The sequence below is a fragment of the Trichomycterus rosablanca genome, chromosome 14 (assembly GCF_030014385.1).
Source record: "Trichomycterus rosablanca isolate fTriRos1 chromosome 14, fTriRos1.hap1, whole genome shotgun sequence".
Lineage (NCBI taxonomy): Eukaryota > Metazoa > Chordata > Actinopteri > Siluriformes > Trichomycteridae > Trichomycterus > Trichomycterus rosablanca.
The window spans coordinates 30977308-30997637 of NC_086001.1; the positions used below are offsets into that span (position 1 = coordinate 30977308).

Below are 20330 nucleotides of genomic sequence, written 5' to 3' on the forward strand. Positions count from 1 at the left end.
CACATGCTCTGTATAGGAGTTTTCCGGACACAGTATGAATGTCCATGTCCCCTTCACCTCTACATTGCAGAAGGGGACCCCCATATCCATCCAGGTTTGGAATAATGTTTAACTGGGGGAATGTTCCTTCATCTGCAGTGCTGCTTTCATTTGTTGTATATTCCAGAAGTAAAGTTCGTTCTTCTGCTGTAAGGGTAGATCTACAGTGCTGCAGGAGGTTGTTCACAACATGCAGAGACCTTATTCCCAAACATGCTGCCAAGTTCTCCGCTCCTGAAAAGTCTGTCCCTGAGACATCAACCAGATGTCGGAGTGTGATGATCCTTGATGTAATCAGAATTCTAGACAGTTGGTAGCCATTTACACTGGAGATGTCAAGACGTGACCAGTAGATCAGGGGTTCTTCTAGCAGCCCTTGTAGCACTCTGCTCCCTTTGTTTTCCGTTTTAAAATAGTTCCAAATTTTAAAAAGTCCATAATAAAACAAGGGTAATCCACCAATGTCCAGCATTCTTGTATCCATTAAAAACAAGGCTCTGTCTAGACCCATTCCTCCTACTTTTTGTAGGATTCCATGAGCTGTTGCTCTCCACACCAGATTCTTGGGTCCAGTGAGAAGGCTCTGTATAAACTGGAGGCGAAAAGCTGCAGTTCGGCTGGCAAGGTGAACCAGTCCCTGTCCCCCTTCCTCCTTTGAAAGATAAAGCACACTCTGAGGGATCCAGTGCAGTCTATCCCAGAAAAAATCCACCAACAGAGCCTGGACATTGGCTAGCAGATTTGGCGGTGGGTCTACACATGCCAGATTATGCCACAAGGATGACGCTGCAAGATTGTTGATCACCAATACTCGTCCTCTGTATGACATTTTTGGGATCAGTCGTTTCCACCGGTTCAGTCTGCCATTTACACGCTCTATGGTGCCTTCCCAGTTTTTGCTTAAAAACTCAGGGTTACCCAGGTAAACACCTAAGTATTTAAAACCACCTTTTCTCCACCTTAATCCTCCTGGTAACGTCGGCTCCTCACCGTCCCATTGTCCAACTAACATGGCTTCACTTTTATCCCAATTTATTTTAGCGGATGATAAAAGTTCAAATTCTTTTAAGGTATTAGTTAAAACATTAACATCCGTCTGTGTAGCCACCATTACAACAAGGTCATCTGCATATGCAGACAGACAAAGGAAATCACTGGATTGAGGTAAAGTAAACCCAGAAAGTTGTTTTCTTAGTTTGCATAAGAGTGGTTCAATTGCTAAGCTATACAGCATGCCTGATAGAGAGCAACCTTGCCGAATGCCTCTATATGCTTTAAAAGGTGCACATAAACCACCATTAACCTTTAATATACTCTCAATGTCACAATATAAGATCTTGATCATAGCTATATAACCTGGGTTGAACCCAAAGCCCTCCAGTACCTCCCACAGATATTCATGTTCAACCCTGTCAAAAGCTTTCTCCTGATCCAAAAGAATAAAACCAGTCTTTAAGCCCAATAGCCTAGAGACGTCCAGAACATTCCGAATTAGGTGTATGTTATCAACGATAGACCTGCCAGGCACACAGTACGACTGGTCATGGTGAATGATTTGTTCCATTACCTTAGTTAGTCTTAAAGCTAATGTTTTTGAAAACAGCTTACAGTCAGTGCACAGTAGTGACACTGGGCGCCAGTTTTTCAGGTGTGTCAGGTCTCCCTTTTTCGGCAGCAGGGTCAGAACAGCTCTCCTGCAGCTCAGTGGGAGCTTCCCTTTCTTTACGCTGTCCTGAAGAACTTCCAGCATGTCCTGCCCCATTTCTGCCCAAAAGGCTTTATAGAATTCTACAGGAAGACCATCTATCCCTGACACCCGTCCATTCTCCATCTTTTGCAAAGCCTCATGGAGTTCTCTGAGTGTCAGCTCTGTTGCCATTTCTTCCGCCGTCTGCTCTGAGAGTTTTGGCAGGTCACAAAGGAAACTTTCCTCTATTACTGTTGCCACTGACCGGTCACTGCTGTAAAGCTTCGAGTAGAAGCTGACTGTTTGCTTGCGTATTTCAGTGGGCTCTGATACGAGATCCCCAGATTCTGTACGCAGAGCATGTATTATCCTTTTCTGTCCATTCTTTTGCTCAAGACCAAAGAAGAACTTGGATGGAGCATCCATTTCATTAGCATTTTTAAAACGTGAGCGGACCAGCGCCCCCTGTGCTGTAGTGTCCAGCAGGTCATTCATTATAACTTTTTTCTTTTTGATTGCTTCACTATGCCCTCCATTTCCTGTGGCCTCCAAACTTTGGAGTTCCACTATTTCTATCTCCAAGGCTTTCAATGATCTGATCATATCTTTAGTAACATTTAGAGTATATTGTTGACAGAATATTTTGATTTGTGTCTTTGCCACATCCCACCACTGCTGTAAAGAACTAAAAGACTCTTTTTCTGATTTAAAAACATTCCAAAAATAAATAAAAGACTCTCTAAAATTAGCATCCTCTAAAAGTGCATTGTTAAAGTGCCAATATGCGCTTCTGGGTTTGATTTTATTCTTAGCGATAAGGCACTGAACCATACTATGGTCAGAAATGCTGACTGGAACGATAAAACACTTTGTAAAAAATGACATATGATGCTTGAAGGTGTAAAACCGATCTAATCTCGCCAGAGAGAGCGTATTATTTATTGTGTGGACCCATGTGTATTGTTTTTGCTTTTTATGTAAAAATCTCCATACATCACTTAACTCATTAGTCTCAGTCATCTCCCGTAGGCGCTTTCGGGAGGCTACATGAGGTTCTTCATGATTCCTGTCCAAGTTGTCCACTGTGCAATTAAAATCTCCACCCATAATTAAAAGCTCAGCAGTGCTACAGCTAGCAATAGCATCATTTAATTTATCTAAAAACACCATCCTCGCCACTGCACTGGTGGGAGCGTACACACAGATAAAAACTAAAATCTCATTCTCAAAAAATGTTTTCACTTTTAAAATCCTTCCATTTAAAATTTCTTCAACTTCATAGGAATCAGGAATAAAATTACGAGCAAATAACAATGCAACTCCCGCACTATGTGGTGTATTATGGCTTAAAACCACCAATCCATCCCACTCTTTCACTCACTCAGCAGAGTTACATGCATCACTTTGTGTTTCCTGTAATATCACCACATCAATATGTTTCTGCTTTATAAGTTCATAAAGTTTTGCTCTCTTCTCATGATCTCTGGCACCATTGATATTAAGAGTTGCAATCTGAATCCCACTCATAAAAAAGATTAAAGTTGTAACAAATATGGAGAATTTCAGACGCAGACCTATTTCAGTGTAAAAGCCATAAACCAGTCTACTGATCATCGTCAATGGTTTCTCTGTTAACTTTAGTAATCAATTTTTTAATCTAAAAATTTCTAGATCAATAAACGCTCCTTCTCTTCTAAAATATTTCACATCGTGAATAAATTGTTTAAGATCTGGGAAGTGTTCTTCTATCACAACATTTTTTTGCCATTTGGTGTTTCTTAGGAAATCTTTAATATCTTCAGCTGAGTACATTGTTGTTGATTGTTCTTCTTGTGAGTTAAAACTAAGTATGGAGTCAGACATGTGTTCATCGCTGTCTGACTCTCTCTCCTCAGCCGTCATGTCTCTTTTTACCTGCTTGTTCAGTTGTCCTTTGCCTCGTTTTTTTCTTTTATTTGGGACTTTAAATGTGGGCTCATCTTCCATCTCTATATCATCGTGCACAACTATGGTGGCCGATGCTTCAGAGTGGGAACTCTGCCTCTCTGATCCTGCCTGTACAGGTCTCTCTAGCACTTCTTCAGAGTCCACTGTATTTGCACCTGTGGACTCCTTGGCAGCAGGCTGGGCAGAGGGGTCGCCCTCCATCATATCAGACGAGGTGGGAGACCCAGGGCTTTCCGCCACATGCCCAGCTTTAGCCGTAGGAGGGTCGGCTTCAGAAGGCTCTGCTGCATCTTGCCCTGGCTGCTCAGAAATACCTGAATCATCAGTTTTGTTTTCTGGACAGGCACGAACAATATGTCCCATTTTACCACATTTGAAACATTTCATACTAGTGTCTGATGAAACAAAGATATTGTAATCAAAGTTATCAACTGTAAATTTAAATACAACATTCAGCTCCTTCATACCTTCTTTCATTATCATAAAAACCATTCTTCTAAAAGATACCAAGTGTTTTAACAGTGGGGATTTGCATCCGAGGGGGATTTTCTTTATGGGGGAGACCAAGCGCCCATATCTGCTAAGTTCTCTTCTGATTTCTTCATCACTAATAAAAGGAGGGACATTAGACAGCATAATTTTTTGGGCTGGTGAACTGAGGGGAGAAACCATTTTCAACTCATCATTTATTATTATGCCTTTTTCAATCAGTGTCGCTGCTTTTTTAACATCATTGAGAAAAACAACAATAGTACTGTTCATTCTAGAGGCAGAGACAATATTCTCATGCCCCACCACATTTCCAGCCGCTATACAACAATCCTCAACACTCGCCGAACATGCCACACGCACACCGTGCTGGCGAGTCAGATTCTCACACAACCGCGTGTTCTGAGCTGCCATGCTCCAGACCACGCCACACACACACACACACACTCACGCTCCCACTGCCGCTCACACTCACACACACACACACACACACACACACACACACACACACACACACACACACACACACACACACACACAAGCCAGCAAGTAGAAAAAGAAAGTAATTCAATATCGCTCTTACTCACACTCACTACGCTCCGCACACTCAACCACTCACAGCCGCGCATGCGCACACACGCACACACACACACAGAGAGAGAGAGAGAGATGATAGATAGATAGAGAGAGAGAGAGAGAGAGAGAGAGAGAGAGAGAGAGAGAGAGATAGATGATAGATAGATAGATAGATAGATAGATAGATAGATAGATAGATAGATAGATAGATAGATAGATAGATAGATAGATAGATAGATAGACAGACCGAGAGAGAGATAGTAAAGTATATAGTGGAACTCCTGAAAAATGCCCCTCATGGTTTTACCACCATTCAGTCTCCATGTTACAGTTTTCCATCTACATTAACAATAAAAAGATTGAAAGTACAGATCTGTATTAACAAAACATCTTGTGTATTAGCCAAGTACATACAGAACGTAATAAATGCTCAACATATTCACTCAGTATGTAACTTTAAACTCAACTTTAACTTTAAACAACTGTTATTGTACATATTTGCACATAAGAATGAAATATATTTTGTGTTGTTGTGATGTTAAGGTCGCAGATGGTTATTTAAAAATGATTGGCATCTTTAGCTGGATGAAGGCAGGTATAAACCAGGTTAAATAAAACCTTAACACACAGCATTATTACATCATGTACTCAAATGAAACGTGTATCTTTGTCTTTTTAAGAACAGGGGTCACTAGCCTATTTGAAGAACAATGGATCACCTAATATGTGTGTATACATACATATACATTACAGCATAAAACAGACTTGTTGTACAGTTAGTCATTGTGTAACACTGTTAAACGTTGCTCATGTTTATGTATAAATAACTTTAGCGCCATCTTTTGATCATATTCCGCAATCACAATCACGCAATCACAATCACCTTTTCCTGTGAGGATGATCCCCAGCAGACTGACTGAGCACTGCAGGGGGTCAGATAAGCAATAAGCAGAGCTCCCATGCAGGGGCAGGGAAACATTCTATTTTATTTTGTTTTGGTAGTTTAGTTTCTAACTGCAGTTTGAAATGTTGGAAGGGGTGTCCCAATGTCCCCGTCCCTAGGTCCCCATGTCCAGTCTGGTTTGGCTGACAGTAGATGAGGTGTGTACATTACTAGATGATGGTGACTGCAGTGTTGAGTAGCGAGGATAAATATCAACAGGATAGTGAGAGGAGTGACGGGGAGCCAAGTCATTTCCATTTCCATTTTTTTTTATTTTGTGGATTTGGCCCTTGTGAATGCGTGGATTGAGCAGATCTGGGATTGTAAATACTTTGTTGGATTTGTGTGTTTATGTTGGGAATGTTTGGTTTTCAGTGGGTCAGAAACAGTGATGCTGAGGTTGCAGCTCCACTTTAAATAATTTAATTTGAATAATTTAGATATAATTTATTTTTAAAATATTGAAATGAAAGAAAGGTTTGTGGATAGTTTAAAACCTGTATTGACAAACTAAATATTCAGATTTTTGTTCCTTGTTTTTAAAATATATCTATAAAAAGGAAAGTTTGTTTATAAGAACACAGCTGAATGTTTTAATTCAAAAGTTTGAGTTTAATTTTTAAAGTTTGAGTTTTAAAAATTGAAACAGTACAATTTTAACTTGTGTAAACTAGTATATGCTATATAATGTAATAATGGTAATAAAAATAAGTTAATTTTTTCTTCATTCCAAATGTTTAGTTATTAATCTGTAATGAATAAATGAATATTTACAAAAATAAGGTTTGTAGTAGGTGAGGACCATTGATTGTATATAAAAATAAATAATGTCATTTTTCGAGACATTGATGCTTATTTAAAACAATGTTAATAAATAAATACAAACTTTTTTGTAGGGGGTAAAAAGTTTTTTAGTTTGACATTAATGCATCAAACTGTAACAGACTTTAATAGGTTGATTTGTCTGAATAAATGCACAATAAATGTTTCCTACGTTTTTCTGTTAGTTTTAGAGATACGTCATTTCTATTTTTTTCCATTTTGTGGATTTCGCCCTTGTGAATGCATGGATTTTAAGTAGATCTTGTGTAAGAATTTGTAAAAGAAGTCGTATGTGTTTTGTGTTTGGTCCAGCTGAGCAAACAAATGATGCTATTTTTCCCAACAACAGCACTAATGAAATACCAAGCTTGTAGTTTAATAAGTTCATATAAAACACTGAAATATAAAAATACAACAAACGCTGCACTTAAGCTTTAGTCAATTTTATTTAAGGATTAGTAATCAGAAGGTTGTTGGTTCAAGCCCCGTTGCTGCAAAGTTGCCACATTTTGGCCCCTGAGCAAGGACTTGAACACACATTTCTTTTGAATTAAACTTCTTTAACTGAAGTAATCAGAAGGTTGTTGGTTCAAGCCCCGTTGCTGCAAAGTTGCCAGATTTTGGCCCCTGAGCAAGGACTTGAACACACATTTCTTTTGAACTGAATTTCTTTTGTTTCACTGACCGGTGACGTTATCGGTAACAGCCAGTGTATCACTGGTACCGGTCAGTGCGTTGCGGATGTTGTGACCCAGGCTAACTAAAGCTGGTCCTGCCCGGCCTACAAACTTGAAGAGTCGTACAAACGGATCAAATGTGATCATGAGACCAACTGTAATTTCAGTACGAGTCCTGTACTGTGGTCTTTTGTTTTCATTACTGAACTCAAAACTGAGCTCAAATAAGGTGTACGCTCCGTGGGGCCCTAAAAAAAAAAGCAGAACCATTATTAGTATTATTATCATCACTTTCTATAGTCACTATATATCATATATACATTTACTCTCCACACACACTTACTCTGACCCAGGATTTCTACCGGTGTCTGTTCCACTATGCTCCCGTCCTCAGACACGGTTTGTACCGGCGTCTGTTCCACCTTTCTCCCGTCCTCAGACCCGGTTTGTACCGGCGTCTGTTCCACCTTGCTCCCCTCCTCAGACCCGGTTTGTACCGGCGCCTGTTCCACCTTGCTCCCCTCCTCAGACCCGGTTTGTACCGGCGCCTGTTCCACCTTGCTCCCCTCCTCAGACCCGGTTTGTACCGGCGCCTGTTCCACCTTGCTCCCCTCCTCAGACCCGGTTTGTACCGGTGCCTGTTCCACCTTGCTCTCCTCCTCAGACCCGGTTTGTACCGGCGTCTGTTCCACTATGCTCCCGTCCTCAGACCCGGTTTGTACCGGCGTCTGTTCCACCTTGCTCCCGTCCTCAGACCCGGTTTGTACCGGCTTCTGTTCCACCTTGCTCCCGTCCTCAGACCCGGTTTGTACGCTCCCGTCCTCAGACCCGGTTTGTACCGGCGTCTGTTCCACTATGCTCCCCTCCTCAGACACGGTTTGTACCGGCGTCTGTTCCACCTGGCTCCCACCCTCAGACCCGGTTTGTACCGGTATCTGTTCCACTATGCTCCCGTCCTCAGACCCGGTTTGTACCGGCGTCTGTTCCACCTTGCTCCCGTCCTCAGACCCGGTTTGTACCGGCTTCTGTTCCACCTTGCTCCCGTCCTCAGACCCGGTTTGTACGCTCCCGTCCTCAGACCCGGTTTGTACCGGCGTCTGTTCCACTATGCTCCCCTCCTCAGACACGGTTTGTACCGGCGTCTGTTCCACCTGGCTCCCACCCTCAGACCCGGTTTGTACCGGTGCCTGTTCTACCTGGTTTGCGCCCTCAGGAATGTGTTCCTCCGCCTCCGCGACACCTCTGGTGCTCTTGCGCGCTTTACGCCATTTTTGGTAGAGTAAATAACAGCCGGCCGCAGCAGCAGCTGTAACGCCGACCGCGACACCCGCTGAGCGCAGTCCGCCCCCCGATATAAATCCCTGGAACGCCATGCTAAACACGGTGAGTGTGAGAGAGTAACCGCCGCGTGTGTGTCCTGTATCTCTGTCAGTGAAGACTGATGGAGGATCCCGCTCTCCCCGCTATTTATACCCTGTGTGGAGTGGAATCCTTACTACGTCATAAAGGTTTCATCCACCTGTAGGTACCACGTCACTCTACACGTCACTCTAATACCGGGATTCATAAACAAACACACAGTGTGTGAGTGAGTGTGTGTGTGTGTGTGTGTGTGTGTTTGGGGGGGGGGGGGGGGGGGGGGGTACTGAGAGTAAACGTTACTGAGTTAGTTGTTTAACAGAAGGAGGAACATCATTTGTAACAGAAGTTGATAGATGAATGATGAATGATGAAGCAGACACACACACACAGCTCATCAGCCATGCAGCATATCAGCAGCTCATGTGTGGATTTAAGCTCTACACACCGAACACCCTGTAACTGCTCTTATCACTTCAGAACAGCATCATTTCTGTGTATCCTCAGTAACAGGGTTAGGCTGGTAAAGTCGCACCTATCAAAAATATAACGGGTCTTACACCAGCATAGGAACAAACCAGCTACATCTCACAATCACATTTATGCTGTCCGTTTTACTTCAATAATTACTCAAACAATAATGAACATAAAAAAATCACAATATTTCATAATGCTTTGCTATCGTTGCAAAATGAAAGCCAACCGTAAACAGCAGAACCGCGACCCAGATCAGTCACACAGCAACAGAAAATCATAAGCACTTATGTGCTTACCTGATCTATATCCATGTGTTGTTCCATTAGGGATATAATCCACAAGACCATCCTGTATGTTTCCAGATTATATAAATCCATCCCCAACTGTTTTATCCTCCTAACTAATGTAAACTATTGTAGATCATTTATTCTCTCGGCTTTCCCGGTAAAAAGCTTAAATTGGTGATTCGTTCACTAAACTGTCATTTATACAACAACCAATTGAAGTATTATTTGAAAGAAAACAGGAGATGAACTATTTAGTAGAGCTTTGTTTTTATTGCCCTTCAACCCACGCATGCGCATATGACATCAAGCATAACTCTGTTTTATGTGTTAACCCTTTAACATCCTAAAGGTATATTACAACATCCCCCCTGTTTAACCATAATACTGAAAGTGTTAGACATAAATTTGTATATCAACAATACAACTCCAAGGCATATTTTAGAAAAACATTAGTTCTCACATTAGTTATTCATGCACATATTTTAACAGTCAATATCCAAAAATCTTTCTCTGAGATACTGATTCAGGCTAACACAACACAATTGTTGATTTACATTTAGTTGAACTAATATACAGTCTCAGGAAGTTTTTTTTTTTCTTTTTTCTTTTTTGCAGAAAAATGTATTTCAACAGATTAGAGCGATCATCAGGGTAGACTGCCCTCCCGCTCTGGGTATTATTCTGACCCTATACATAATCCTGGTAGTGAGCCGGTCTAGTTATGATCCTTCCAAACCTTGTGCACATCGGCTTTGGGACTTTGGATCCAGTCATGTCTGACTTCTGCTCGCTGTGTGATTGGTTGGTTGTCTCAGCTGAATTGTTGTGAATGTTCTTGGTGTTATCTTGGCATTGTGGTTCTGCAAAGCTAATCTTTTTGTGAATTTTCTGCATTACTGGAGCAAAATCCTCACGAAGATGACACCTGGAGCGCCTGATCTCGTTTCCATTGGGTGTCGCGATCAGGTAGCTTTTAGGTTCAATGCACTTCTGCACAACTGTCCCTGGGTGCCAGGTCCTCTTCTCCTTGTCTAGCACTCTCACATGCTGTCCAGGATAGAGTGGAGGTAGTTCTTTGCGGCTGCAACGATCATGATGGTGTTTCATTTCTGACGATCGCTGTTCTAGGTGCAGTCTTTGCTCCTCCTTGCCTGGGTCACCGTGACTTGGCAAAAGTGTGGTAATTGGTCTCCCAAAGAGCAGTTCTGCAGGTGAAGGAAGCTCACTATCAACAGGGGTTGCACGGACATGTAGCATTGCCCTTTGTAGCTCGCCTCCATGTTTCAAAGTTTTTTTCACAACTGATTTAATGTATCGCACATGCCTTTCAATAAATCCATTACTTTTTGGATAGTGTGGTGAACTTGTGATGTGCTTTATTCCCCAGTCTGTTACAAACCTTTTGAAGGCTTGTCCTGTATACTGTGGTCCATTATCAGTCATTATTTCATCTGGTCGACCAAATAGGGACATGTACATTTGCATTTTTTGTGCAACTGCTTGGCTGGACACAGGCACATGCATTTCATCAACAACTGGATATTTGGAATATCTGTCTACAGTCAATAAATATTGTCGTCCACTGACTTCAAATATGTCAGAAGCAATATACTGCCAAGGTTTTGAGGGTGTTTTGTGTGGAACAAGAGGTTCTTTTGGGTTTGCATCTTGATGTTCCGCACAAGTACTACAGGATTTGCATAGTTTTTCAATGTCGTCATTGATCTTTATCCAGTAGACACTTTCTCTGGCAAGGCGACGTGTTTTTTCTACACCTTGGTGTCCTTCATGGAGTTGGTTTAAAATGTCATCCTTCATGGAGTCTGGAATGAGCACTTGTCTGCCCTTGAATATGACTCCTGCCTCCATTGCAAGTTCATCTCTGAAAGACCAGTAAGCACGTATGTCTTTTGGCAGATCTTGTATCTTTTCTGGCCATCCTTGATGGATTAACTCCTTCAGTGCGCTGAGTCTTGCATCTTTTCCCGTCTCTGCGCGAAGAGCATCCTGTTTTGCAGGAGAAAAGTTGATAATAGCAACAGTGTGAAGTTCTGGATCTTCGATTTCTACATCTATTCCATCAATGCGCTCATCAAGCTCAATGTCACCTTGGTTTTCAGGGTTTGGTAACCTACTGAGAGTATCGGCAAGGACCATTTGGCTTCCAGGGCGATATATGACCTGGTAGTTGTACCCTTGTGTCTTGATCAACATGCGCTGAAGCCTTGGCGGTGCAGAGTGCAATGGTTTTGCACATATGGTGACCAGTGGTTTATGGTCTGTTACCACAAGAAAAGACTTACCATATAGATATGTATGGTAACGTTGAATCCCATACACTATGGCAAGCATTTCACGTTCAATGTTACTGTATCTTGACTGACAATCTGTCAGTGTTTTTGAACCAAAGGCGATGGGCCTGTTGTCCTGCACCAGTGCAACACCTAAGCCTTTTTGTGATGCATCTACCTCAATAGTCAGGGGAACTTCTGGGTCATAATATTTTAGACATGCATCCACAGTAATTGTTGTCTTTAAATCTTCAAAGCATTTCTGGTGGTCATTGTCCCATGTCCATGGTGATTCAGACTTTAACAACCCTCTCAGAGTGTGTGCTTTGTCTGCAAATTTTGGTATGTACGGTGACAAGTAGTTTAGCATTCCCATGAATCTATGTAGATCATCTTTGTTTTGGGGGGTTGGCATTTTTTGGATGTCATTAACCTTGGCAGGGTCTGGTTTAATACCATTCTCTGTATAGAGATTGCCAAAGAATGAGATACTTGTTTTTTTTATTGAGCACTTGTCACTGTTGAAAACGAGACCTTTTTCAGCTGCCCGTTCCATTAGGTTGAGGAGATTTTTGTCATGATCTTCCTCACTTTCTCCATAGACTGCTACATCATCAGCTATGCTCACTACGCCATGAAGACCTTCAAGGATCTGATCCATCTTTGCTTGGAAAAGGTCCTGAGAGACACTCAGTCCAAATGGCAAACGTTTCCAGCAGTATCTTCCGAATGGAGTTCGGAATGTGGTCAGAAGTTGTGAATCTTTATCAAGGTGTATTGACCAATATCCTGCTTTTGCATCAAGTTTGCTGAACACCTTTGCATTTGCAAATTTTGGGTTAAGCTCTTCAACGGTTGGAATTTTGTGTGGACATCTTTTTAGACTACCATTTAGTTTCTGTGGATCTAAGCATATACGTAGGGAACCATCTTTTTTAGTGCTGAATGCAAGATTGGAGCACCAATCAGTATGTTCTTCCACCTTTTGCAGAACACCTTGCTCAACAAGCTTGTCAAGTTCTTCCTGTAGCTTGTCTTTGATATGTATACTGCATTTTCGTGGTGGGTCAATGAACGGGTTTGCATCCGCCTTTAGGATGAGCTTGGCTGTTCCACTGAAACTACCAATCCTGTCAAACTGATTGGGGTATGCCTCCTTTAGCTTGGTGATGTCAGATATGCTTTTTGACGAGCAGAGTTTCTTAAGCTGAGTTTTTTGAGTATTGCCTCTTTCCTCTGCCATCATATCAACATTGACAGTTACCAGATTCAGCAATTCACTTGTGGGTAATCCAACTACAGCTGGCCCTGGTACGTCCACAACGTAAAACTTTGCAATGACCCACTTAGACTCCTTGTACTGGCATGAAATGTCAATGACACCAAAACAAGGAATCTCATCACCGCTATATGATGTCAGTTTTATGTTGGGTGCTGGTCCCAGTTTTTTCATGGCATGATTGTTTGTTCCATACATTTGCATAAATGTACGCAATGGGAGCGTATTCCCAGAAGCACCTGTATCAATTTTCAGGCGTAGTGTATGTGTACAACCTGACATGTGAGGTGGTTTTATATTCAGAGTTGTGTACGCTTCATCTCGGGGTGGTTTGACATGGATGCTATGCATGCACTTTGCACTGACAGTGATAGAATAAAAATGTCTTTGGTAACAGCATTCCTCGCTGTTTTGATGATCATTATCATTGTCATCAATGCTATCAATGTGTGACTCTTCCCTTTGCTTATGTTCCTTCTTCGGGTTAGGGTATGTGCGATGCTTGTTGTGTGGTGGTCGAGACTTACTTTTTCGGTTACAACTGGAGTTTTGTTTCCGCTGTCTGTTCTTTTTGCAGCACTTCATCCAGTGACCTTTTTTTCCACATGCAGAGCACACATCATTATATGCTGGACACTGGCGTGGCTTGTGGTGTGTATCGCATCTCTGGCACGTTCGACCTCTCATCATAGCATGGATTTTTTCAGTATGTGATAACCCAAGCTGATGTAACTGTTCATTGCCTGCTGACAAAGCTTCATATTTTCGCCCTTCTGCCAGCACATCAGTAATGAGGTATCCTTTAGGTTTGCTGTAAAGATCGTTTCGCAGAGCATCATGTGGAGTGCTTGCAATGATGAGCTCAATTAAACGTTCATTGAGTTCTTCATCTGTGAACTGACATTTTAGTGCTAAAGTTCTGGCTCTAGTCACAAAATCATCAATGCACTCTCCTGGTTTTTGTCTGTACTGCATTAATTGTAGTCTGTGAATTCTGAAATTTACATTAAGTTTTAACTGACCTTCGAAAAAGTTCCATAACGTGTTTGGCACTTTTTTTTCATCATCACTAAGCCCACTGGCATTCAGCCGTTTCAGTCCTTCATCTCCAATACCACGACATATTTTCCTTGCTTGCTTTGCTGCATCTGTTATTTCTTCATCTTCAAGATAAAGAGTCATTTTTTGTTTAAATAAGGACATTGCCTCACTTAGGTCTTGGTCGAACCAGTTCATCACAGGTAAGTGCGCTGCCATTTCGTTTGTTTGGCTCTGTAATCACGCACGTCACAGCTCTCACTTAGGATGCGCAAGGAAATTTTATGTGAACTCAGTGAAACTATTCCGCTGGTGAACTTGTACTCGGGCTTCTTGATGTTCCGCTGAGAAACAGTGCACAGTGGCTCAAACGGCATGAACTATGCTTGCTTTTCTTTTATAATGATACCGCGATAGCAGTGAGCGTGAACTTTTTCCCGCGATTCACCAGTTTAGTTAACACAGAAGCAGTAGTTACCCTCCTTACAACGTTTACATGCAAGGGATAGTTTCAGTCCTTCCGGGCGAACCATTTACGCTGCCACCATGAAGTATTATTTGAAAGAAAACAGGAGATGAACTATTTAGTAGAGCTTTGTTTTTATTGCCCTTCAACCCACGCATGCGCATATGACATCAAGCATAACTCTGTTTTATGTGTTAACCCTTTAACATCCTAAAGGTATATTACAACACCAATAAAGAAAGAGATTGAAATTCCGCCCAGAATGTGAATTCTGAAGCTCTGATTGCTTTATACATCTGAATCTCTTCACCAAATGAACCGATTCATGGAGTTGTTTATGCACAACATCATAATGAAACAGAGTGAGTCGTTTCTGACTCGTTAACTCAGTGATTCAGTTCGCAGCCACAGATGCGTAAATGCTCCGCAGGATCGAACAGCCTAACGGGCCGGTTTCATGTCCACTTCTTTACAGGTTGTAAAATCTACTAAAAAAAGTACAAGTACACAAAAAACTCCTCAATTACAGTAACGCGAGTAAATGTCATTCCTTACTTTCCACCTCTGGGTTTGGGTCACAGTGTTACCCACTGATCCACCATGTGACCCATACAGCTCAAATAATGGTGTCATTTTTAAACTCATTTATTAACAACATCAATAATAATAATAATAATAATTATAATAACACATTCTGAGTCTCTGGAGGATGAGTGTCTACATGTTTATGTAGTTTGGGTGTGATTTGTTAAATCATCTACTGTCACACTGCACCTGAAATAAACAGCTAACAATGCTACAAATCAGTCAATAATGTTCACAAGAACTTTTAAATAAAAAAGTTAAATGAGATGAAATCTGTAGAGCTGCTCTAAACATCTACCATTTCAGCCCCGCTGTCATGAAGTTCCCTCAGCTTCCTAATTCCTATTCATTCATGGAGACACTGGCACAAGATACAAACTGGTTTAACTAAATGTGAACTAGTTTAAAATGTTCAGTAACAATAATACCTCCAGTTACGTTCTATGTATATATTTTACCACCCTTAGAGGCCTCCATGTTACAGTTTTCCATCTACATTAACAATACAAACATTAAAATTACAGATCTGTATTAACAAAACTTCTTGTGTTTTAGCCAACTTCGGTGCACTGATAAAAATAGATAATTCCATAGATAGTAAATACGCTATATGTGCATGCACAGTAGTGTAGGTTAGCTGTACGTTCATTAAATATACATTTAATGAAATGTATTTAATAATACAGATAAATAAAGCTCATCATGTATAACACAGACTGGTGAGTATAGAAACATAATTGTGTACATCAGGTTTGGATCCTGATTTGAAACAGTGGTTAATAGAAGTGCTTCAAAATATTTATCATATTTTGTCTGATTATCTGATTTAATATTAAAGGCTTGATTATTCAGGACTAGTTAGATTTCTGTAGCAGGATTAGTTTATTTCTGTTGCGAGTGTTTTGTCTGTAGCTCAGTAGGCAGAGCTCTGGGCTGTCAATTCCCAGTTGTGTATAGCAGAAATTGTTGGACCCTTGAGCATGGCTTTAACTCTCAAAGCTCTGACCCCAGCTTCTAAACAGACTAGCTGGAACATGTTGAGTAGTTTACTCAAAATAAATGTACACTCATTTGTGTGCATGTGTGTACCTGTACTCTGTGCTGTTGTACTTTTGATGATCCACCTGACCAGGCAGCAGTTCAGTATTGGTGAGAATGAAAGGCGTGGCTTGATGATGCGGAGATCAGCGCTGCTTCCTACCTGTGCCAGTGTCTGCCCGTCAGTACCAGAGTGTAAAACAGCGCCTACACACTTCTGACCCACAGCCTGAGAGAAAGAGAGAGGGAGGAGATGATGATGGTGTCAATGAAGCGGAAAAGTCGGACTAGTTTAATTACTTTAGGTTCCTTTTATAGATCTGGTAGATGGTGTTCGGGGCATTGATGGTGTTTGTGGGGTTGTTGGTGGTGCTGGTGGTGTTTATGACTCTCACTGTGGTTCAGTAGAGTTGGAAAAAAGGACAGAATCACAAATTCTGCTCTCTACCAGAAAATCCTGAGGTAAAGCGTTGTGTAATGTGATTTTATTCTGAACAGGATTTGAACCTAAACAGGGAGAAAGTTCAGTAGGATTCTTGTGGAACACAAAGAGGAAGGTTCACTTTATTTTCTGATATAAATATGTTACATTCATTATTATAATCTGAACACAATTATAAATTTTTATCAGTGTTAAATCCACAATCCTCTGTTTCAAGGTGTGGCTCCTTAATTAAAAGTCCAGGCCGCTGTGAGCAGGGTTCGAACCTGCGCAGGGAGACCCCATTGGATTTCAAGCCCAACGCCTTAACCTCTCAGCCATCACAGCTGTATAAGGGATGATTCTTAGCTGTTTCCTGTACTGGGGTTTCCTAAATTCTGTTTTTGTTAACAATAATTTACATTATGAGACAGGATATAAACAGAATATAAAGAACATCAGACCAGCACGCTCACTTTAAAGTTAAATAATAATATAAGATTGTAATAAATGATAAAATTAGTTTAAAATCAGTTTTCTTACCTTCCGATCTTTTGCTCTTTCTGCTTTTTCTTGTTTGCATGTTTCCATGGTCTCCAGTCTGTGTGAAAGCCGCTGAGACGTTCCTCCAGTGTCGCAGTGCAGCTCAGTGATGTTGTGAAGCCGAGAGAGAAGAAAGGACAGAGCGAACCCGAGAGGGGACGAAGAGCCCGAACATCTCACGTGTCCTTCAGAGTAAGTCGTCCTATAGATCCGCTCACTACACAACAACTACGCAAACAATGAAGGTGCACAGAGACTGTTATAAAACTTTATTCATTCTTAAAATATCAATCTGTGTTTCTCTGGGATTTCAATCTTCCACCCAGTGACACTGAATTAGCAAAAAGCACAAACGTTTCATTTTACTTCAAACTGAGGTAAATAATAAACTCACAGCAGCAACAGTGAAACGTGGTGGTGGTAGTGTGATGATGTGGATGCTTTGCAGCTTTAGGGCCTGAGTGATATTACAGAACCATAAATTCTGCTCTCTATCTGAAAATCCTGATATATATATATAAAGTTAATAAAATTAACACACTGTGGTTTGTGGTTTCAGTTAATTAAGTTGAACAGAACCACAGATTCTGCTCTCAACCAGAAAATCCTGAGGTAAACATTGGGATGTTACGTATAGGAGGATAACTAGTTTTACATTAATCATGATCTGATTGCAATCATACAACTTTATCAGTGTTTATCAGTATATACGTTAAGCTTTCATTAAAACTCACGATCGCTGTGAGCAGGACTTGAACCTGCGCAGGGAGACCCCATTGGATTTCAAGTACAACGCCTTAACCACTCGGCCATCACAGCTGTACGGACGTTGTAGACCTGAAGGTGTCTGGTACTTCCTACATTAATCAATCAAATTTGGAGCATTTGTGGGTCCATCCATCCTTATACTGTAAGTTTCCCTGAAGCAGCAAAGCATCCCCACATCATCACACTACCACCACCACACTTCACTGTTAGTATGATAATCATATTGTTGTTGATGTTGTTGTTGAATTGGTTAAGTTTTTGTTAGAGAGCTCCTGTGTTCCTCAGGCTATGATGGCCGAGTGGTTAAGGCGTTGGACTTGATATCCAATGGAGTCTCCCCGTGCAGGTTTAAACCTTGCTCACAGCGCTGCTCTGTGCTTGTATTAAAACATAAATAAATACACACGTGAGCAGGGGCGGCTCGTTCATTAGGGCGATCGTGCGACGCACCACCAAAGTGCGAAAGGGAAGAAATGTTTCTATCACATTCAACCAGTGTTAAACTAGCTGTGACTGTTCTGGAGTCTGTTTTGTCTCTGAATATCGCAGTCCAATCAGTGTGGAGTTGTGTTCCGTACAGTACCGGCCCTTTCGGGGCGATCAGGCTCTAACTGAAAATCGCCCCAGATCGCTCTCATAGACTCTCATGTTAAAGCTCTTTTTTTTCGTATTGAGGGTGCTCTAATGCATTTTGAATGACTTCCGGAAGGGCTCGCACTTACGTGCCTGCGTCACACATAATCGTTCCTTATTTGGAAACTAAACGTGGTGTTCCATATTTTTATCAATGGGAGATAAACGCTGCAGATTAGACTGAGACAGCGCGATTATGTATGAAACTGCTGCTACCGCGGGAATTAAAAGGGGTTCGGTTATTATTGTAAGTAGTGTTCACTTTTAGTCCTAGTAACGCCATGTGTAGGGCGAAAGTAAAGTAACACAAGCAGGGCCAGCACTTTCCTCACTGCCCCCCTAAGCAATGCAGTCCAGAACCGGGGCTACATGTCTGTGTGAAGATGGATCATGTAAAAATGTTGTTTACACCATTGAGAAAAAATGTTACATGATGTTCTTTATGCATGTTGTTTTGCCTAAAATATGGTTTTGATTTATTATTATAAAGAATGAAAATAATAAATGTTAAACAGCCTAAATAAAACTGTGTATGACCCGTTATATTTTTTATAGCCTACGGTTAGGGTTGCACAGTTCTGAAAGTTTGCAACCCTAGTTGGAGCAGCTAGCACCTAAAATAAAATGCTATCTGATGAAGACTATTAAATTGTTAGTGTGAAGGCTTTACTTAAAATTATCATATTATTATTATTATTATTATTAGTTATTATTATTATTGTTATTATTGTTATTATCTCCACGTTCAAAGTTATTTGTGAGGGCAAACTGACAGATGACTTAAGATGTTAATTATTTAAGCATTAATTTACCCATTGAACGGGTCACCTTGGCCATCATCGCAACAATTGCCCCCCCTGAGAGATTTGTCAGGAGCCGCCACTGCACGTGAGTGATCAAACTCATTCTTCATGGAGTTTGCACTGTAAAAAATGTGGTGTTGAAATACTTAAAAAATTTAAGGCAATAGTTTGCATGGATCTTTTTGAGTTGAATTAACTTTCTGTTTTATTAAGTAAATGGAACCTATCTAAGCCACTTAAAATATACTTAAATACATTATCACAGTATAACTAAAATCACTACGTTGAGTCAACTTAAATATTTTTAAGTTGAATCTACTCAGGTTTTGTAATAAACACAACTAAATAAAGTCAAAATGAAGGACTACAAATTCAAGTTGTACCAACTCATTTTTTTAAGTTCTACCAACATAGAAAGATCCATGCAAACTATTGCCTTAATTTTTTTGCTTTTGTATTACTTAAAATATAAGCACACTTAACTACCACTCAAATAAATCAATTTCCAGTCATCAAATACAATATCTGCATTTATTAAAAGTGCAAACAATTAACAAGCAGCAAAAGGGCTTGCATATATATATATATATATATATATATATATATATATATATATATATATATATATATATATATATATATATATAGTACAATCAAATAGTAATTGTAATTTTGTCCAACTTTAAATAGTGATTTGAGTGAACTAACAACCTAACTTAGCAAAGCAAGTTGCACAACTGCTTAAAAAGGTGAGGCAGCCGGTTGCCTTACATTTTCAAGTCAGATTAACCTTTAGATTTTTAAGGCTGACTAAACATTTTACTTTTAGTTTACTAAACTGTGTTTTTTTTAACTAAAAAAAAGCAGTTACTAAATGTTTTTTTTACAGGCAAAAGTTTTTTTACATATCTGAACTGGCAGTTGGTAGCTCAGTGGTTAAGGTACTGGTCTAGTTGCTGGTTCAAGCGCCACCACCACTAAGTTGCCACTGTTGGGGCCCTGAGCAAGGCCCTTAAACCTCAATTGCTTGTATTGTATTCAGCCACAATTGTAAGCCTATCTGAGTAAAAACATCTGCAAAATGACAAAAATGTAAATGAATATGTTACGCTCTTAACAAGTAGCTATGAAAGAAATTTAAGACAATTTAAGAAAATTTTAT

The 20330-nt window shown here is 40.6% G+C and overlaps 2 protein-coding genes, 1 long non-coding RNA gene and 3 other non-coding genes across 6 annotated transcripts in view; 2 read left to right on the forward strand and 4 right to left on the reverse strand.

The window, feature by feature from the left end:
* LOC134326291 (zinc finger protein 420-like) overlaps nt 1–20330 on the forward strand; it is a gene marked incomplete at its 3' end in the record, with an annotated part of 192081 nt that overhangs the window by 57829 nt on the left and 113922 nt on the right. The window contains exon 3 of the mRNA XM_063008451.1: nt 12547–12562. Within this exon, the coding sequence (XP_062864521.1) occupies nt 12547–12562 (16 nt within the window). The remainder of the gene's footprint in view (nt 1–12546; nt 12563–20330) is intronic.
* Nucleotides 6931–8626, reverse strand: LOC134326011 (ribosome-binding protein 1-like). Its single transcript, XM_063008203.1, has 2 exons — nt 7524–8626; nt 6931–7428 (listed from the first exon to the last, which is right to left on the reverse strand). Exons 1-2 carry the CDS (start codon nt 8551–8553, stop codon nt 7181–7183), a joined length of 1278 nt encoding a protein of 425 aa, XP_062864273.1. The 5' UTR covers nt 8554–8626; the 3' UTR covers nt 6931–7180.
* On the reverse strand, nt 15141–17070 carry LOC134326029 (uncharacterized). The gene is made up of 4 exons (XR_010014461.1): nt 16965–17070; nt 16052–16229; nt 15261–15323; nt 15141–15164 (listed from the first exon to the last, which is right to left on the reverse strand). It is a non-coding gene; the product is annotated as an uncharacterized LOC134326029 (long non-coding RNA).
* On the reverse strand, nt 16688–16769 carry trnas-uga (transfer RNA serine (anticodon UGA)). The gene has a single exon. It is a non-coding gene; the product is annotated as a tRNA-Ser (tRNA).
* trnas-uga (transfer RNA serine (anticodon UGA)) lies at nt 17702–17783 on the reverse strand. Its single transcript has one exon. It is a non-coding gene; the product is annotated as a tRNA-Ser (tRNA).
* trnas-uga (transfer RNA serine (anticodon UGA)) lies at nt 18018–18099 on the forward strand. Its single transcript has one exon. It is a non-coding gene; the product is annotated as a tRNA-Ser (tRNA).

Bases quoted from the DNA above. Each gene is read 5' to 3' on its own strand.
- LOC134326011 (XM_063008203.1), bottom strand. From the start codon at position 8,553: ATGGCGTTCCAGGGATTTATATCGGGGGGCGGACTGCGCTCAGCGGGT. The intron at 7,429-7,523 runs GTAAGTGTGTGT...TTTTTTTTTTAG, and splicing joins GGTAGAAATCCTGGGTCAGA to GGCCCCACGGAGCGTACACC.